Raw genomic sequence first — 17,630 nt, 5'->3', positions numbered from 1 at the left:
TAGAAAATGGATGGTAAAGCCTTTAGTGCTTTGAGGATTGTTGATTTCTTCTTTTCATTTGTTGTCCGCAGTACATCCATATGATTCCATGGAGTTTTCTCTGGTGGACAGGGTAAAAAAAAAGTTGCTGTGTAACAGCCCAGCAACTTGAAACCCATAGGGGCAAACACAGATGAGGCCACCGTGGAATCTGCGGACAAACCCACTTGGGACCCTTATCTGCAGCCCACATTTAAACCTTATGGGCCCCACATGGACATGCTGGCAGGGATAGACTGTAAAGCTGACAAAAAAAGGGAGAAGATTTCCAACAGTTATAGCTGCATTACTCCAACATAAAAAACTTTAAGTTTGACGCACCCAAATCTGGATCTTAATGGCTTTTAACTAGTCAATGAAGTGGCATATTGATCAATATTGACCATTAATAGTCAGTGTGTTGTGGACCTTTTTGCGAATGTATGTCATGAAAACATTCATAATTTTGACTGTAGTGTTCATTTACATGACGATGACGATGTTGGTGGTAGTGATGATGCTGACGGTGGCTGGAGAGCTGATTTCCCTCACAGCCAGTCAGCGTTCAGAGTGTGTGCGGTGTGAACTCCCTCCTCTCAGGATGACGCACGCAGCTCCCGTGTGTTGATGCTGGTCAGCTGCTGGCAGCCTGTGGAGAGCAGCATCGACCAGCTGCATCAGGCACCTGATGATGGAGACACAAACACGGGCAGAGCCGCTGTAAAGATCCGGGGAGGATGCGGCAGCGGTCGTGAGAGGAGCCGAACCATTTTTAGCCCGTGTCAGCTTCAGCTACACCTGCCGTGGATGATTTTCTCGATGGGTTGTGGAGGGAGTCGGGCGGACGCGATCATCGAGCCGAGGTACCATGAAAGCTGGACCAGAGAAACAGAATCGACGTGGCTCACCAATACGGACGTAGAAACCCATGTATCGGTCCCAAACAGTAAGTTTATCTGCGGTTTAACTGAAAACTGAGGGATCTTTAAAGCTGACCAAATGATATTTGAGACCCCAACCGCTTTTGGTCACAGATATGATAACACAGGGTCCAGTTAGCCACCCAAACCCAAATGAAACAACAGCTTTCTGTTTTGAGATAGCCTACTGCATGTTGTGTGTCATAATTCACTGTTTTTCCCCGAAGGTAAAGCTGTGGAGGCCAATCTGAAAGAGAAGAGGATGGTGACTACGGGCACTCAGTGTGGGAAGCAGGCCCTCACCACCAATGGCTCCAACCACCAGAGGAGACCCAGACGCTCCTTGAGTGATGTAGGTGTAACTGGTGCCTCTGTCTCTGCACATGTGAAAAAAATATGTGCACGAGTGTAGGGCTTAGATGATGAGCTAATAGATTTCGGACATACTGCATTTCGACAAGCACACCTCTTGAGACGGTGCCTGCAGATGCATTTGAAGAACACTCCAAGGAAAATTGCTTTTCTAAAAAAATCTATTTTCTAAAAAAATCAATACATGCCACGTTAAAAAGTAGGAACACTCTTGGACCCCAGAGGCTTGGCTCGCCGAACTTTGTGAAGCAGCTGGATTCTTGTGAAATGTCGGGTCAAAAGCTCAAAGCTATCCATCTGTGGCCAAAACACTAAAGATTAGATCAATCAGTGTCCCAAAGGTGATTGCTTATGGGAGGATTTTGGGTGTGACTCCAATCAGCTCTTTTTCTTTGTCTCTTACCACTTGGTTAGAAACCACTCTGATTTCAAGTGCAAGCATTACTGCTGACAGATGCTCCATCCTGTCACCTGTGTGTATTTCTTAAGTCCTTGCCAAACTATGTTAGCAGAACTTCCCAGTTGTTCCATTTAAAAAAAAAAAGCAACTGATTAATCCGCTTATTTATCACCTCCTTTAACAGAAAGAACTCCCTACAGATACCAATCTCTGATTTCAGCTTGTTAATATCTTGGATCAGTCTACCTGCAAAATTCCTTCAGTTTGAAGATGTGTTCTTTTAGCACCACCCGTTTCAAATCCATACATTTCAGTAGAATTAAGACCTGGGCTTTGGCCTAGCTGTTCCATATCCCCCTATTTCTGCTTTTCGAGGAGTTGCAAGTTTGTCTTTCTCACATTGTCTTTATGCACTATTTGCAGTTCAGTCAATGACTCCATGCCGCCCGGTTCCTGTGGCCGTAAAGCAGCCCCAAAGCACAACATCTCCCCCCACCATGCTTCACAGTTGGTATGAGGTCCTTCTACTGAAAAGCTGTCTTTAGAGCCAGCTCTCTCTCAAGAGAACTTTAGGCCTGGTCTTTTGCCTTTAGATTTAAAGCAAGATTTTATATATATTTTTTTTACACTCATCGTTCTTTTACAAAAAAATCATTGTTTTTCCAGCAAATCTGTCAGCCTTAACCTTTAACATGAACGCTAACTGCACATAAAGAAAAATGTGACCACTGATTATCATTTATTCAACCTTCCACTTATGACAGAGCTTCAGCGACTCAGGTCCCAGTTGTCCGTCTTTGTCCTCTCACTTTCAGTCCAGCGTGCAGATATCTAAATGACATTCAAAATATTTTCACAGCAAAGTACACGTGACTCCAAAAGGAGGGCGTCGAAGGAGGCCAGCGGCTTGTCGAAGGACGGCCAGGCTGTCAGTATCAACAGCAGCGGAGATCCTGAATCTGGCAACGTGTGTGATGAGAGATGAAAGCGGAGCTGAGACACTGTGAAGAGGCAGAAGATCAAACAATTCACCAGACGAGGGGATAGTTTTTGGCAGAAATGTGCTGTTTGCTAATGACTTTGCAAGATCCTGGGTGCTGATGGCATTTACAACATGAGCACATGCTTACGTCTCCATCCAAAGATCTCTGGATGCTGCATTTTTGTTGTGCCATTGCATGTGTGAAGAAGAGAGTGGGTAACAGTGTTCACACTCGCCACCATGCTTTCTCCCATGCTCGTGGTACCAGTCAGGGAATGTGTCACTGTGTTAAGATGACTCAAAGAAAAAAAATTTAAAAGAAAAGATTGCCCCATGTGCACATGATAATCACAATCTGCACATCAAATGTGTTTCATGTGAGGCATTTCTGAAGAGTCTGCTTTAGTTCTTTGTGCAAGTATATTCCTTTTCTTGTTAGTATGGGAACCACTAAAGGATGCTGTTTAACCTCAGTCAGTGCTGTGAGTGAGTTCCACTTAAAAGAACCTGAAGTGCTATTTAGAAGCTGAAATTTGGATGTTTGAAGTTTGAGGGCTAAAGACTGTACTCTCCAGCCTTTGCAAGATAAAAAAAAAAAAAAAAGAAAAAACAAACTTAACCCCGCATGTGCCTACAATTTCTCTTGATTTGAACTATTTTTGTGTTAACTTTGTGTGCTTTTTCAAATTTGTTCTGTATGTGTTCTGAAAGGTCAGCTAAATTTCTACGTTTGTTCTGTAAAGATATGCTTAATTATTTACAACAATCTATTGTAACCACCACGTTATTTCTGGGGCTTATACTGATCTCCGTGTATAAATTGATCTGATATTGAGTCGTCATTAGTGATAAGAATTCTCTTCTTTAACATGACTAATAACAAGCCATTTAAAATGAAAAATCTGGCCTATCCAGAACACGTGAAATAACTCAGGAGGTAATGCAGGATGGGGCATTAGGAAAATCTAATATGATCAGCAGATGGCGATGTTGACCAACTGTTGCTATTGAGGGCAACAACTTTTAAAAAAAAAAAAGAGGATCTTTAAGAGACTGTTCATTTCAGCTTGGCTTGAATGTGAGGAAGGACATCTACTGGTCATGTGTTAAACTTAGTATGCTTGTATGTCAGGAATTTTTGATGATTCACTGAGATTACGATGGTGAAACGTTTTAGAACCAAACCACATGAGTGATGGAAAACAAACTTCAGAATTCAACACAGGATCTACCTTGTTTTCTTCTTTGCATTAAAACACTTGCTGGCTTCTTGAGTTGTGAATCTCAGAGAATGTGGTATGTGTGCAGTCATTTGTCACTGACAATAGGAAAAAGCCTTCAGATGTTTCAAAGGCTTAAATCGGCAGAGCGGATTTGGATCTAAAAATCTTAAAAAATTTGGTGAAGTACATTTATCCGTACAGTTCTCTCAATAGCAAACCTACTCGATATGATTATTCCACTACAAAAATTTTAAAAAATGGTGTTTTGCAAAGTGAAAATTGGTATTGATCATGGTCAGAAAGCTAAAAAAGAATATGAATCCTTTGCTTCCTTGGAAAGACAACAGTAAAGGTTTAAAGCATTAACAGATAAAGTTCAAAATGTAAAACCATTGTATACTTTTTCAGTATTAATGCAGTATTTACTGTATATTACAGTAAAGCCTACATAAAGATCAATTCATTGGTTCCCAGAGGGGGAATTAATTAATAAATCACAACCGAGTGAGAGAAGTTATGAAACTTAAAATATGTAAAGGTATTTAAAGAGAAGTCATTCAAAAGCCTTCTCTTTAAATACAACATCATCTGGTTGTTGTTGTATATTCTTTTCAGTAAAAGGCAGTAAGGCTTACGTTAATATCTCTGTCAAATGAAAGAGGCATAAGTTGGTCTTTAATGGAATTGTATGGGGATTGAATTCTCAAGGTTTATTTTGTCACTGATTAAAGTTTATGGGTCCATTTTCTTTTCAGAAATGGGTATTTTCACCCCCCTTAAAACACATGTGTTATGATGAAATCACTAAATCTTATCTTGCCAGTTATTGCGGTCTCACTTGGACACACACACACACCAAATGCGATAAAACCATCGCAAAATACATATATTTGTGAAATATTATGTACGTGTAGAATTTTTTCAATCTGTACAAATCTTGCACACATTTCTGCTATTAGAATACATATAGATATAATCTTAATTGTTCAGTAATCATCATCAGAAAAATAAATGGAGTGACTGACTCTGATTTTAGACTCTGATGGGCTAATATTAAATAGTATCAAGTTGCTCTGCAGGAAAATAAATATTTGAGAGCAGTACAGATTGCCTGAGAGACTTATTGCAGTTACATTTCAATAGTAAGTCGTTGTCTGATTTTTAGTTTTCCTTGACAACGATATTTCCACCATGAATTAATGCAGAATAGACAGTAATTAGTACCTTAAAACTGCCCACCTCATTAGTTTGATTCAAGTTAAACCCCTTAAATTGTCATTTGTAATGTTGAATACTTTGGAATTATTTTAAAACTTTTACTTGAACATTGGAGTACTTACCGGAAGCTCTGTGCGTGTTTCCGCTGCTTATAGATGAAGTTAACTGGCAGAGAACCTGGCGGGCGCAGAGACCACGCGGAACACGGTGTCAGCAAGCTGTCACTCAAACTGAGCCGTTGGTGCTCCTCTGCCACACCAAGTGAATCACTGGACAGACGCCAGGCAACAGAGCATCGGACTATGTAACAAATTGACGGACACTCACCTTTCGTGTTTTTCTTTTCATGGTACGACATTAAGATGGTCTGAGAATGGCAAAGCGACCGGGGGCTGACGACGAGATGTTGACTTCGCCGACCATTCTCCGGAATTTCGCCGCGGATTTGAACGCCGGAGACGTCAACATGGACTGCGGCGACGGAGCCGAGGACGTATCCCTGGAAGAAATCCTTTCTCTGTACAGCCAGCCGATAAACGAGGAACAGGCATGGGCGATGTGCTATCAGTGTTGTCGGACTTTAGCGCAAAAACACAGGAGGAAAGGCTTCAAGTCTGCGGGTGCCTCAGCAGCGGACTATCCGAGGAGGATCCAGGGACCCGGGAATGTGAGGATCAGGAGAGACGGGACTGTCAGATTGGACTTTGAGGGCAGCACAGGTAACTAAACGAACCTAAACGAGGCAGGTGTTAGCATTTTCTGAGTCCGGGTCGAGTGGCCGCGCAGCTAAATTCATAGACTGAACCTCAACTGGCTTTCTATAATTTTCCGCCACATCCCCCACGGGCCAAACAACTGGAGCATCCTCACACAGAGGCCATATTGTTGTGGCTGTCTGCTTCCAGCCATGTGGCGAATTTGTTGACAAGCGCCCGATGCGGTTGTTCGTAATACGCCATACATCACCGCATAGCTGCTGGCATTCTCCAACACCTAAGAAAGCGGCATTATCAGTTATTGACACGATTTGTTCTCACAACAGAATCTGATATTTACACAACAGACGGGATTCATGTTACTGCTTAACTCCAAGAGGTGCAAATTTAAAGCAAGGCTCTGTTCAGCAAGGCTGCTTTAAGCCTATAGCGGTCAGTTATGTTTAGGAAACACCAAAACCACGTGATCCTTTCAAAAACGCAGAGCAACTTGGGTCTAGGCCAGAGCAAAGCAATTTTTGCCCGCATCAAGAAAAACAGTGAGAAACTGACGATTGGCCAAGGACAGATTAGTCACATAACATAACTCATATACATGCAGATAGGAGGTGGAGGATGGACTGTGTTCACTTGGCCATAAACTCAGTGGACTTATAGATGGATAAGCAAAACTGTGTACATGCTCAAACTCATTAGCTGGATACAGTTAAAAAAAAAAATAAAAGAAAAAAAATAAATCTACACTAGATTTTGGTGTGCTGCATCTCTGTTCCAACTCGATGAGAGCTGATGTGACAGATGACCCTATAGGCAGAATATTAAGAAGTAACAAGTTGCAACTTCTTTCTAGAATGTATCATGTAAAATATCAGTTTTTTTCCCCTTTAGAAAACAAGATGTGGGCCTTTTTATTTTGGACTTTGAAAACAGAAGTGTTCTTAAGATGACACCTCATGGATGAAGCAGTTAATTGGTAATGAAAGTAACCCGGCAGCCATTTACCTGGTTGTCCTTGAGAGCAGTTCAGACAGCGCTCCAGCTCTAGTGACTCACAATGTGCTCTCCTTCAAGATAACTAAGCATTGATTTACTGACAGGTCGCATGCTGTAAACAGTCATTGATTGGAAACTACTAGGTTTTTTTGGGGTTTTATGACCATGTTTTGGACATCAAAATTGGAAACCTATGGACCTCTTATGTACTGAAGCCAACAGCCGAGCTTCTTTTATGCACAGTGTTTTGAAGCACATTCCCTTTTCAAAGCCCAGGTGTGCAGACAGGTGAGCACAATGCGTCAAAGCCTTTTGGCCTTTTAAACTACATTCCAATTATACCTGTGGAATAAAGCTGGGTGTGGGAGGACGAGATGTGTCTGTCAGCACAGCCTTTGGCCCTGAGGTAAAGTTCTCGATCACTTAGAGACACGAAAGCCCCACTCTGCTGATTTCGTCCTCCCGTACTTCTTACCTCCTCTTCCCCACTCAGTCCAGCCCAGCTTCATCTCCGCTCATTCAGCCTCTCGGTGACGTTTGCTGTGGCACCGAATTTCCCAGAATAAACGGATTCAGTGAGTGTAGCTGGGTGTCTTTGCACCTCCAAAAATAGAACAAAGTGTGATGATTGGATGCACAGATTTGAGAGGCCTGAGTGTTGGTGAGTTTGGAGATTTAGAGGAGAGTTATTTGCTGCTCCTCTGGCTAGTGGCTGAGGTATTTTGGGACAGCTTGGGTCCTGTCCTGATTCTTATTAGGCCCAGTGATGAGAAAGATGTGAGACGTATTAAGCCACTAGTTGCTGCAGAGGCTGTATAGGAGGTTTCTAATCCAGAGAAACTCTATGCTTATGCAACCGTCATATGGCGCACACATGAGTCAGTGATAAGGTGGCATGATTTGGCCAGTTCCCAGACCACCAACACTAAGCTCGACAGTCTCTGGCCTTTTTAAGATGTTCTACGGCACGGAACACTGCTGCCGTGGTCAGCTACTATCCAGTGCGGCACACAAAGAGTTGTTTACTTTTCTGATGCACAGTAAACAGAATCGGACAGAGAAGCAGTGCAAAGTATGAGCCAGGGGGTTATTTTTGGGTGATTTGATCTAAGAGGCTCCATCTGCCCTCGGATCAGTACACGAGGCATGTGAGAGAACGGGCTCACAGCCACTTTGTGAGGAGACGGAAGAAGTTGTTTTCCCTGAGTTTGTGATTCGTACTCCCAGTACAGAAGTTTTTGTAAAAAAAATGTAGCATTTTCTCTTGTACTTATAAATTAGATTAAAAGCCAGCGGATCAACTGTGGAAATTTAATTAGAGAATATGTTTAGCAGCGTGACCGTTTGTATTCAACTCTCTGTGATGGTCTTCTGAATGGGCTAGTCAGGTAGCCTGCTCCCAACATGTCCACTAAAACTGACCTGTCCTGGGTGAGGTAATGAGACTGGCTGAACCACCTCCTCGGCTGGGACAAACAAAGGAACCAGTGTTTCCCAGAAGAGTGCAGATGGAAGAATGTCTCCCATCCATTAACAGTTTTTTTTTTTTTTTTTTTGTTTTTTCTCCACATGACCTACACTATAATTTTGTATTGTATGAGGTTTTTCTTACTAAATTTTCTCACCATGTAATTAAGTTTTTGTTCATTGTTCAGCTTGGAATAAAAATGGCACCAAAATTAGTTTTCAGAACGATTGCTTATGTTATTTATATGAAGTGACCTAATTTTACACTCTGGTGTTAAAATCTGTTGCCTCATCACCTGATATGTACTTTCATCTGTGACCTTACTTTTAGTGGCGTTTATCCCTCGTTCAGTTCGTTATCTGTGGTGACCATCTGTTACATGTGATTTTTCTTTCTTTTTTTCTTAAAATCTCCATTTTCAAAGTTCTTTCTTGCAAGATTACGATTAAACATTATGAGCCTCTCACATTAGTGAATAAAAACCCAACCCAAACATTTAAAGACTTTTAATCCAAAGTAATCGGTTCACTTAACACAAATGCTAATCAGTGCTAATCATGCTGGAGAGTTACCCGTGTAACAAGGAATATGTGGACGATCAGTGCGGGGAGCAGATTTAACTCTGTGTACTTCTGCATGAAATTCTTGAGGCACAGCTTTATCAGAACTGTCAGAAGGGACAGATAATACTGTCAGTGCTTAGATCTGTGTAGTCCCGTATGTGAAAGATTATGTAAGTGAGTTTTTCTCACCTATTTATGCAGCTTGACTTTCTTTAGAAGAGGTTAGCAGTCCATTGACACTAATAGGTAATGTTGCACCTCAGATGCAATGCTTTGAGGAAAGCCTGGCGTTTCTAATCTGACTTTCCATCTTACAAAGATTTTCCACGGGAAGGGCAAAGGTTGGATGCGTGAAAGAACAGTCGTTTTACTATTACACTCCAAGTGGGAAAGTTTTGACGCCTCGGGCGTTGTGCAGCGGCACATGTCTGCATAGAAAACATAATGATTTATTTACTCGCTAGTTTAGCAGTAATGTTGCGCTGTTGAGTAATCGCTGGGCTCGATCCCTTCTGTGTGGCATTAACTGGTTTCCTTTCTCACTGCCTAACACATTCCTATAAATATTTGATGTCCTGTAACTATATGTGTGACTATGTGTGTGTGTGTGCGCTTTCTCTGTTGGTTTTGCATAAAAATGTCTTGCACAACTGTTAAATATGCTCACAAGAATGATTCAAAAGGCGTGTCTGCACAATTAAACTCTCCCCTCTGCTCTGCCATTACAGATGCATACCAGTCGGCTGCCACGTCATTAGAGGTGAGTTCACATCGGCCTCCTTAATCACTCAAGTTCATTTCAGGAAGAAAACGACGGAGGAGTGTTTTGCGGGCTGTTGCCTACAAGCCTAACTGCAGCAGCTTTATCACCCCTCCTTTCACTTGTGTTGGCTCATAGAAAAATATTTCCCAATTTGTTTCCATAGATCGCCCATCACCAGCGCTATTATTGAGCAATTATGCCACAAATATGCTGGCGTATCCACTGTGCATTTGAGGGAAAAAAAAAAAAAGAAAGATTTGTTTTTTTGTTTGTTTTCTTTCTCCAGCGATACAGCCCTGACCTGTGATATATTAATGTATGAGTGAGTAGGCGTGTGCATACCGTCTTCGTTCATGAATGCATTACTTCATTTATTTCTTTCTTTTTACTATTCTGTCAAACATCAACCATCAAACCTCGTGAGGAGGACATGTGGCTTTGGTCTGTTTGGCCAAGCAAGGTACACCGTGCAGTGTTGGATGGGAAGTTCCTCAGAGCGTCTTTATGTGTACACACACTAATTACACACAGTCCTCTGTCAACTCCGAGCAGTCAGACGCTCCTTCCTGTTTGTCTTGTCGTTCATGTGATCCCAGCAATGCACAGTATGCGTGTGTTTCAGCCCGACTTTCAGCTCCTTGCGTGATTGGTTTTGCAAAGAGTGCGTCGCAGTAACGGGGTGTGTTTGTTTTGTTCCTTGAAAACAACATATTGCTCAGTGGCTATTTTAATCCTTCAAGTAGCATGAGTTGTGGTTGAAACTTTGGGACGCACAACGGGTTTAAGAAAACATGTTTGTTTTTCAGTGCCATGTATTGAGAACTTAGGTGCAGGCACGATAAGCCAGAACCTTTGTGAGTTCTCCGTTAGAGCTAGTTTTACTCTTTTGTTTTTATTTTTTTTAATTTTTTTTCATTTTTTTTAAATGTAAAAAAAAAAGGTATATATATTTTTTACTTAAACAGACTTGCCACGTGTGCTTGAAAATGCACCAATATTCATGAAAATGAAAAAATCATAATACGCTCTGTTGAGCCACCTGATCCCTGGTTGTTTTTATTATTTTTAATTGGGGCCTCCATGCAAATGCATGGCAAGGCACCTATTACTATTCCGTTGGCAAAAGTCTATGGGATTTAACATTGAAAACGTGTCTCTTTATTTATAGGTAGGCTATACGGGCCCGCACATCCCAACAATATATATATCAAAACGACCGACTCGATGAGTTTTCGCGGGCTATTACTTTTATTGAAGATTGGAGTTACCATGGCGACGTAATAAGCAAAAAACAGCCCCCCAAAGCCCCCATAGGAATAAACAGGGTAATGACCTGGAAAAATCATAAAAAAAAACATTTTGAGCAGTTACTGTGTCATCATGCATTAACCTAGAAACGCCATTCAAATGTCAGTTTGTAGATACGTCCGTGCTGTGTTCAGAAGTGAAGACGCCATGTCGATACCTGCTATGGATTTCCCACTGCATGCCTCCAAGCGACCCAAAGTTTTGGCCAAAATTTGCAAAATTTGAATTTTTAGAGCACAACTGCCATTTCATTAGAGTGTGGGAAGAGCAAGAGTTCTGACCTCAGATTCATTTTCAAATCGCCCTCACGCCTACAAATATCGCTCCAATGCCATTATGTACCGTCATAATATAGGCACGCATGTTGGGATTCATAAAATGTTTTCATATTTCATCTAGGGCTGACCGTTGGCTCTCAGAGCCCCTCAGAGAAAAGTAATGTCGGGGCTCAAAGACTTCAAATCCCCATTTTAATTCATCCAATTCTCAGAATCTCAGCAGCTCGGCTGTCGGCAGTAACCAGGATTATAAATTCCCTCCTTGTGCTTTTTTCCCTTGACACTAACTTATTGAGATCATTGGGAAAATGAAGAGCGTGCAGCCGCACATATGGTATCGCCCTCTCTGCTCACACACAGCTACCCTCTCGCACTGTTGGCTGCCCCGTGTCCCTCGTGTTTGGCCTTGTTCGTTTGTCGTGTCTCAGCCTCTGGTGAAAGTGAGTAAGACTTCTAGTTGTCCAGTACCTTTTTGGAACTAATCACTGGCTTGTGTGGGCTCGACCCGCTCTTCCTCACAGACACTATAGATGCCGTGTTAGAAAAATCACAATTTTTGTGAAATAACGACAAAGGTTTTTACTGACGCTAAAACTAGTCATATATTAGGCCCTCTCTTGTTTACATCTTCATTAAGAAAAAGTGTGTACAGTTGTACTATGCACCTTCTGTTGTAGCCTAGCTTAACCTAGTTTGTCCTCGGTTGAAGATTAAGGTGAGATTAGTTCTAGTATCCTATTACAGGCACTCAAGTTTGGCAGAACTGCTGCGGTCCCTGTAACTCAATTTGATGCCAAGTTGATTACTTTTCCAGCATCTTACTTGAGGTAAAGCCCTGGATTTTGAAATGGATCCCAGTGGACTGAGTTTGGAGTGAGTCATTAAGTTATTTTCACTCACTGCAAATTTTATTGACCTAAAAAGTGTTCAATCAAAGACTTATTTATCTTGTCTAAGGTGCAACTCTTGAACAACACGGGAGCAGCAGCCTCTTTCACGGTCGAGTTGATTTTGCTGCTTGGCACAGACTAAGTGAACGCTATGTAACTAAGCGGTATACAGCACTGCAGCTGGTTGAACAGGGGCTGCATGTGTGTGCACGGGGGGGCTTCTGGATGTGTCTTCCTGCCAGTCACCAGTCTGTGAGCCCTGCCACCACAAAGACTATCTGTCACGCTTGTCAGCTCTGATGTCAGACTGCACATTCTGAGAGGAAGACACTGAATTCCCATGTTATATTCAATCATATTTACGAGGATTTCAATATTTAATTTCCCACATTCATCCACCGTCTGGCCCTCCCGTTGATCCCTGCATGCCTGACACAAACCAGTGACCTCATTATGTTACACCCTGCTTTTAACCAAATCATTCAATCGATTTTTCTGACTCTGACAACTCTGCTTAAAGTGGTTAACGTCACAGTTCCCGGGGGTTATATTTTAACCTATACAAAGGCACAAATTGAAAGCACAAAGTCACGGGAAACCAATTATTCAGCTTTTAGAACAATTTAATTCTTTTTATTCTATTTTATTTAGCCAATGCTGAAGATCTATTAATCTATTAAAGAATTCTTATTTGATCCTTTTTTCATTTACTGCACCAGCTTTTATGGCAGCAGCATCCCACTGTTCTGTTGAAACGATGACATGAAACGTCAGACGTGTTCTCAGGCCTCAGCAGTTTCCAGTTGACTTCATAGATACTGTCTGCAAAGCCAACGGTTTCTGACCAGAAGTTATGAAAGAGCAGCACAGTGCTCTGTCCTGCTGTGAACTACCATAGCGACGCTGCAGCCTGGAGGAGGCTGAGCATCCCGCTCCTGCAGTGGAAGCCCTCTAGATTTAGCTGTGGTTATGTAACCGTCTGTGTTGTGATGGCTTTACTCTACTACTGCAGCAAATGCTGAAGGCCGCTCATTTGACAGCTTTGTGAACTCAAATGCTGCTGTGATGCCTTGGGTTTCAACTGTATCTCAGCAGTCGCTGTATTCTGCAAGGAGCTCGCTTTTAAATAACAAGCATTTTTACACTTAAATCTATCTGAAAATTGGTGAATACAAAGGGTTTTAGTTCCCATTATTCCGAATATTGTTCCCTGTACAGTGTGAAAACTTTAGACATGGGATTATTTTGCCATAGTTGTCACATTTAAATACATACCGCTCTAAACACCAATGATGTTTTAATCCATGCTTGCGTGGTTTGTTTGTTGGCCACTATCGAGGCAGCCTGAAGAGAGAGTCTTTGCAGTGCCTTCATATCACATCCGTGCAGGAACAGGTATGAGCACATGAGCATGGCTACAATGTTTGCTTGGTGATACATAAGTAGAGTAAAAGATGCCAGTGTTTTCTGGACTTTTATAACAAATTGAATACATTTTTCCTTTCTTTTTTATTTGTATTTGAAGGTAGCTAACCAATGCCAATTCTATACAAATTATTGTCATTTAGAATGAAAAATGAATATCAAGGTCAAACAAATGCCAAGAACTAGTTTGGACTGGAATCATATTATGTAAAGATGTTTTGTCCCTTTACCCCAGGTTTCTAGATACAGATCAGATCATCTTCTAAGTGAGAGATTCATGCCCCTTATTGGCACACACCTAAAGCTCAGCTGAACAGCTGAGAAGAATGTTGATTGATTATGATGGAAAACTGCCAGCTGCGGTATGATGTCTCAAATCATTCCTGGCCCTTCTCTATGCCACTCGACTCGCTGCGTCCATCTTGGTTCATTATTTTTTTTTTTTCAACATAGTCTTGTTGAGACCAAGATAGTTTGACTTGCATCTCGTTATATTTCAGTGCCTCCATTGTGGAAAAATGCAGTAAAGCCACAATATATATTAAAATATCTGTATTTAACTTTCAAATATGTGCATTGCAAATAAATTACACTTCAAAGCACACGGTAGTACGCATTCTTTTTTTTTTTTTTTTTGGCGGGCCTGAAGCCCCACAAGCTGCACACTCATGTGCATGACTAAGCTGTTTGATCAGAGAGCGTATGCTGACTGTGGCAGGTTACTGGAAGCTTAAGGGTTGACATGAAACCTGTGAGTGAGTCCTTAAAGGCCACATCTGCGCCTCCAGTGAGTAGAAAATTCCCTTAATATTTGTCACTGATTCTCAAGATGAAGTCTCTGACGCTCTGTGTGGAGATTCTCTAAAATAAAACAACCCAGCGTAGGAAAAATAATCCTTTCCCAAGACCATGAGCTCATTCAAAACTGTGAGACTGGTCGTCTCTGAGGGACGCTCCACTATTTTCTGAATGGATATTTGTATGCAGCTCAGACTGTTTCTGAACTTTGCGTTTTTCAGTAAACTGGTATGCCTTGTCTCAGCACTGAGGCCCAATTGACTCTCCGTGATTCTCTGACTCATCCTGCTGCATTTCCCAAGATGTATTTCGAGTCGTAGGCGATGTCCTGCTCTACCTGTGTTTGGCTAAGACCTCACTGATCGGAAACACGTGTTTTTCCAACACGGTGGCGGGCATCCACCCCTCCCTTGAAGGAGAATAGTTTCATTATGCGGCTTTCCACAAAACATTTTAGCTCATGCCTTTAAAGCCCAGCAGTGGCTTTTCTGGCTTTCTTTCCCAACTGATTATCCGCATGCTTGTTCCCCCTCCTCCTGCTGCTCCTCTGCCTCGCCTCCCTGCCTCATTCCACTGAGTCACAAGTCTTCAAATGAGATTGTGATGCGTAATTTGGAAAACAAACCCGTGTTTTTCCTTTTTCCTGCTCTGCCTTTCAGCCAGGCTGGTTGTCGGAGAGAGGGCTCTTCCTCATTCCTTGTGGTTTATCCCTTCACAGAAGCTTTTGCAACTCAGTGATACTGGTGGAGTTACTTAAAGAGATAGTTCGGAGTAGATTCACCCTGGGGTCATTTGAACCGTGACATCCAGCCAAGTAGCCCACCCGAAGTTTTTCCGATATTGGCTGAACATCAGCTGAGTTACCGAGTTATCCCGAATAGCTTAGTACAAGCGCTAACGGACCCTGGCAGTATCTCCAAAATTACCACACTAAAATCACATGCCATGACACCAAACTTCTACAGTAGTACAAATATGGTCTGTACTCACAAAACGATGCATTTTGAAGTTTGTACATAGTCCAGGAGTTTATTATTATCATCAACACAAGCCTGATAGCTTCTCTGCTGCTAAAGCTGCGTCGACGTCACTTCTGGGAGCTGGGACGAGCCCGTAAAAGTCCTCATCGAATATCTCCAAAACCTAGCAGAAAGCCTGCACCGGGTGATCTCGCGATATCTGAAAGTTTCTGATATATAAAACCTTGTTTATTGGCATAATTACTTGCAGAACTATATACAATCAAATGGGAACATAAAATCTAAACTATGCATTGTCAAACAAACAAGGCTTCAAAGTGGCTTGAATCGAGATGTTGATTTCCTGATCAGCTATGATTTGTCAGGCCGGGGGACAGGAGCAATGTTCTTTAGAAGTTTTTTCCTACGAGGGACTGGACGGGGCCAATCTTCAATGCTCCTTTCATCCCTCCCAACAACGTACTCTTCCATGTCTTCTCTGGTTTCTTCTGTCGTCTTGTGTAGTTTACCGGCAGTCTCTTCCGGCAATATATGCCATGCTGTGGGCAGGATATCGCGAGATCACCCGATGCAGGCTTTCTGCTAGGTTTTGGAGATATTCGATTAGGACTTTTACGGGCTCGTCCCAGATCAAGGAAGTGACTTCGACGCAGCTTTAGCAGCAGAGAAGCTATTAGGCTTGTGTTGATGATAATAATAAACTCCTGGACTATGTACAAACTTCCAAATGCATCGTTTTGTGAGTACAGACCATATTTGTACTACTGTAGAAGTTTGGAGATACTGCCAGGGTTCGTTAGCGCTTGTACTAAGCTATTCGGGATAACTCGGTAACTCGGCTGATGTTCAGCCAAGATCAGAAAAACTTCGGGTGGGCTACTTGGCTGGATGTCACGGTTCAAATGACCCCAAGGTGAATCTACTCCGGAGTATCACTTTAAGTCACAGCTGTCATTTTAGCTGTCATTCATGTTTGGAATGAACAAGTCCAAACTTATTAATGCTTGAAAGTGCTTTGATGGTTATTAACTTGACCAGGTTTTCCACTGAGCGTTGTAATCAATGATTTGCACAGCGGTAGCTACAGATGAAGCAATACGAGTTAATTATCACGACCCATTTTTGTGTTCGCTTGGAAATTAAATTGAAACCATAACTGACTCTATTAAAGCTGCAGTCTGCAAGATTTGTTGTTGTCATATGTAAAGTCCTACTTTTTGGCATTTTAAGAGTTTACATGATCTATCAGAACGCTTGAAGTTGAAAACGGTGACCTCCGTAGTCGCAAAATGCAAGAAATGCTTATTTTTTAACCGAAAAATAAAAAGTTATTCAACTTCCTGTCCCGCCCCTTCAAAACACATGAGAACTCGTGCACGTCTACGTGCACGCCAGATGCGCCTACACGACTCCTCATTCATCAACTCACCTGTCATTTGCGATCATGGAAGACACAGTAAGTAGACTAGCCCGTAATGAAGTTCAATAGTCCAGATAAATAAGCGTGGGGACGAGCCTACCTTGTATCGCGCGTGCACAATCGGTGATTGACAGGCAGCAGAGCCCAGCTCGTAAACCTGATTGGTTACCTTTTACCGGTCCGGTCTGCAATTTTGTAAACAAACCTGCTGGCTTTGGAGGGACCTAGCGGGACATATAGGGGACCTAGAGAACTCTTTTTTTTTGTATTGGGGTATTTAATGTACTACTTTCAGAATCCCCGGACAGTTCCAGGCATTATGCTTGAAAAAGAGTTGCAGACTGCAGCTTTAAATAGGAGCTGCCTGTGTTGCAAATTTTCTCCAGCTGGAAATCTAGTGTGACGGCTTAGATTGGAGATGATTTTCTTTTTTTCCCATACATCCTCATAGTTTAAACCCTCTTTCACAATAGCCTTCCCTCATCTCTCTGCTCACTGGAGGGCACGATGTCCGACTGATGGATTATAATGTTACATAATAAGACACTAAGGAATAGGATATTTGTTTTGGCCCCGGAACAGGACTATCAGCCACACGCAGAGATCGTGGATAAATGATAACGGTCTAAAATTAGACTGATCTTTGCCCTGAAAGAGCACCAGTTAAGTCACTGTTGGTCATTTTGTTAAACTGTTCCTGCATACCTGCACGCATTTAAGAATGGGCAAGATAACTGATAACATTAACTGATAACACTACGACCACTTCTGTGTGCATAGTCTCAGCAGCTGTTCCAGATTTCATAACAAGTTGAGTGTTTTACATAAGTTGGTATGTGACAAATATTCAAAATATCTGATATGGAGTTGTATCTACGATGCATGCCAGGTTCTA

The 17,630-nt window shown here is 42.0% G+C and overlaps 2 protein-coding genes across 6 annotated transcripts in view; both read left to right on the top strand.

Annotated features, from left to right (window-relative positions):
* The first annotated feature begins 619 nt into the window (after nucleotides 1-619).
* LOC142367531 (uncharacterized) lies at nucleotides 620-3,306 on the top strand. The gene is made up of 3 exons (XM_075449529.1): nucleotides 620-964; nucleotides 1,166-1,290; nucleotides 2,570-3,306. Exons 1-3 carry the CDS (start codon nucleotides 646-648, stop codon nucleotides 2,693-2,695), a joined length of 570 nt encoding a protein of 189 aa, XP_075305644.1. The 5' UTR covers nucleotides 620-645; the 3' UTR covers nucleotides 2,696-3,306.
* Nucleotides 3,307-5,337: 2,031 nt separating this feature from the next.
* spire1a (spire-type actin nucleation factor 1a) overlaps nucleotides 5,338-17,630 on the top strand; it is a 28,576-nt gene continuing 16,283 nt past the window's right edge. For 3 of the 5 annotated variants that reach the window (XM_075450510.1, XM_075450511.1, XM_075450509.1), the window contains exons 1-2: nucleotides 5,339-5,852; nucleotides 9,602-9,633. In XM_075450510.1, the coding sequence (XP_075306625.1) occupies nucleotides 5,507-5,852; nucleotides 9,602-9,633 (378 nt within the window). In that variant the 5' untranslated portion in view covers nucleotides 5,339-5,506. Of the gene's footprint in view, nucleotides 5,853-9,601; nucleotides 9,634-17,630 lie in introns of all 5 variants that reach the window. The other 2 variants (XM_075450508.1, XM_075450512.1) reach the window with 2 other exon arrangements.

This window comes from Odontesthes bonariensis, chromosome 18, assembly GCF_027942865.1.
Source record: "Odontesthes bonariensis isolate fOdoBon6 chromosome 18, fOdoBon6.hap1, whole genome shotgun sequence".
Lineage (NCBI taxonomy): Eukaryota > Metazoa > Chordata > Actinopteri > Atheriniformes > Atherinopsidae > Odontesthes > Odontesthes bonariensis.
The sequence above is the reverse complement of the archived record's forward strand: the minus strand, read 5'-3'. Positions and strand labels throughout refer to the sequence as shown.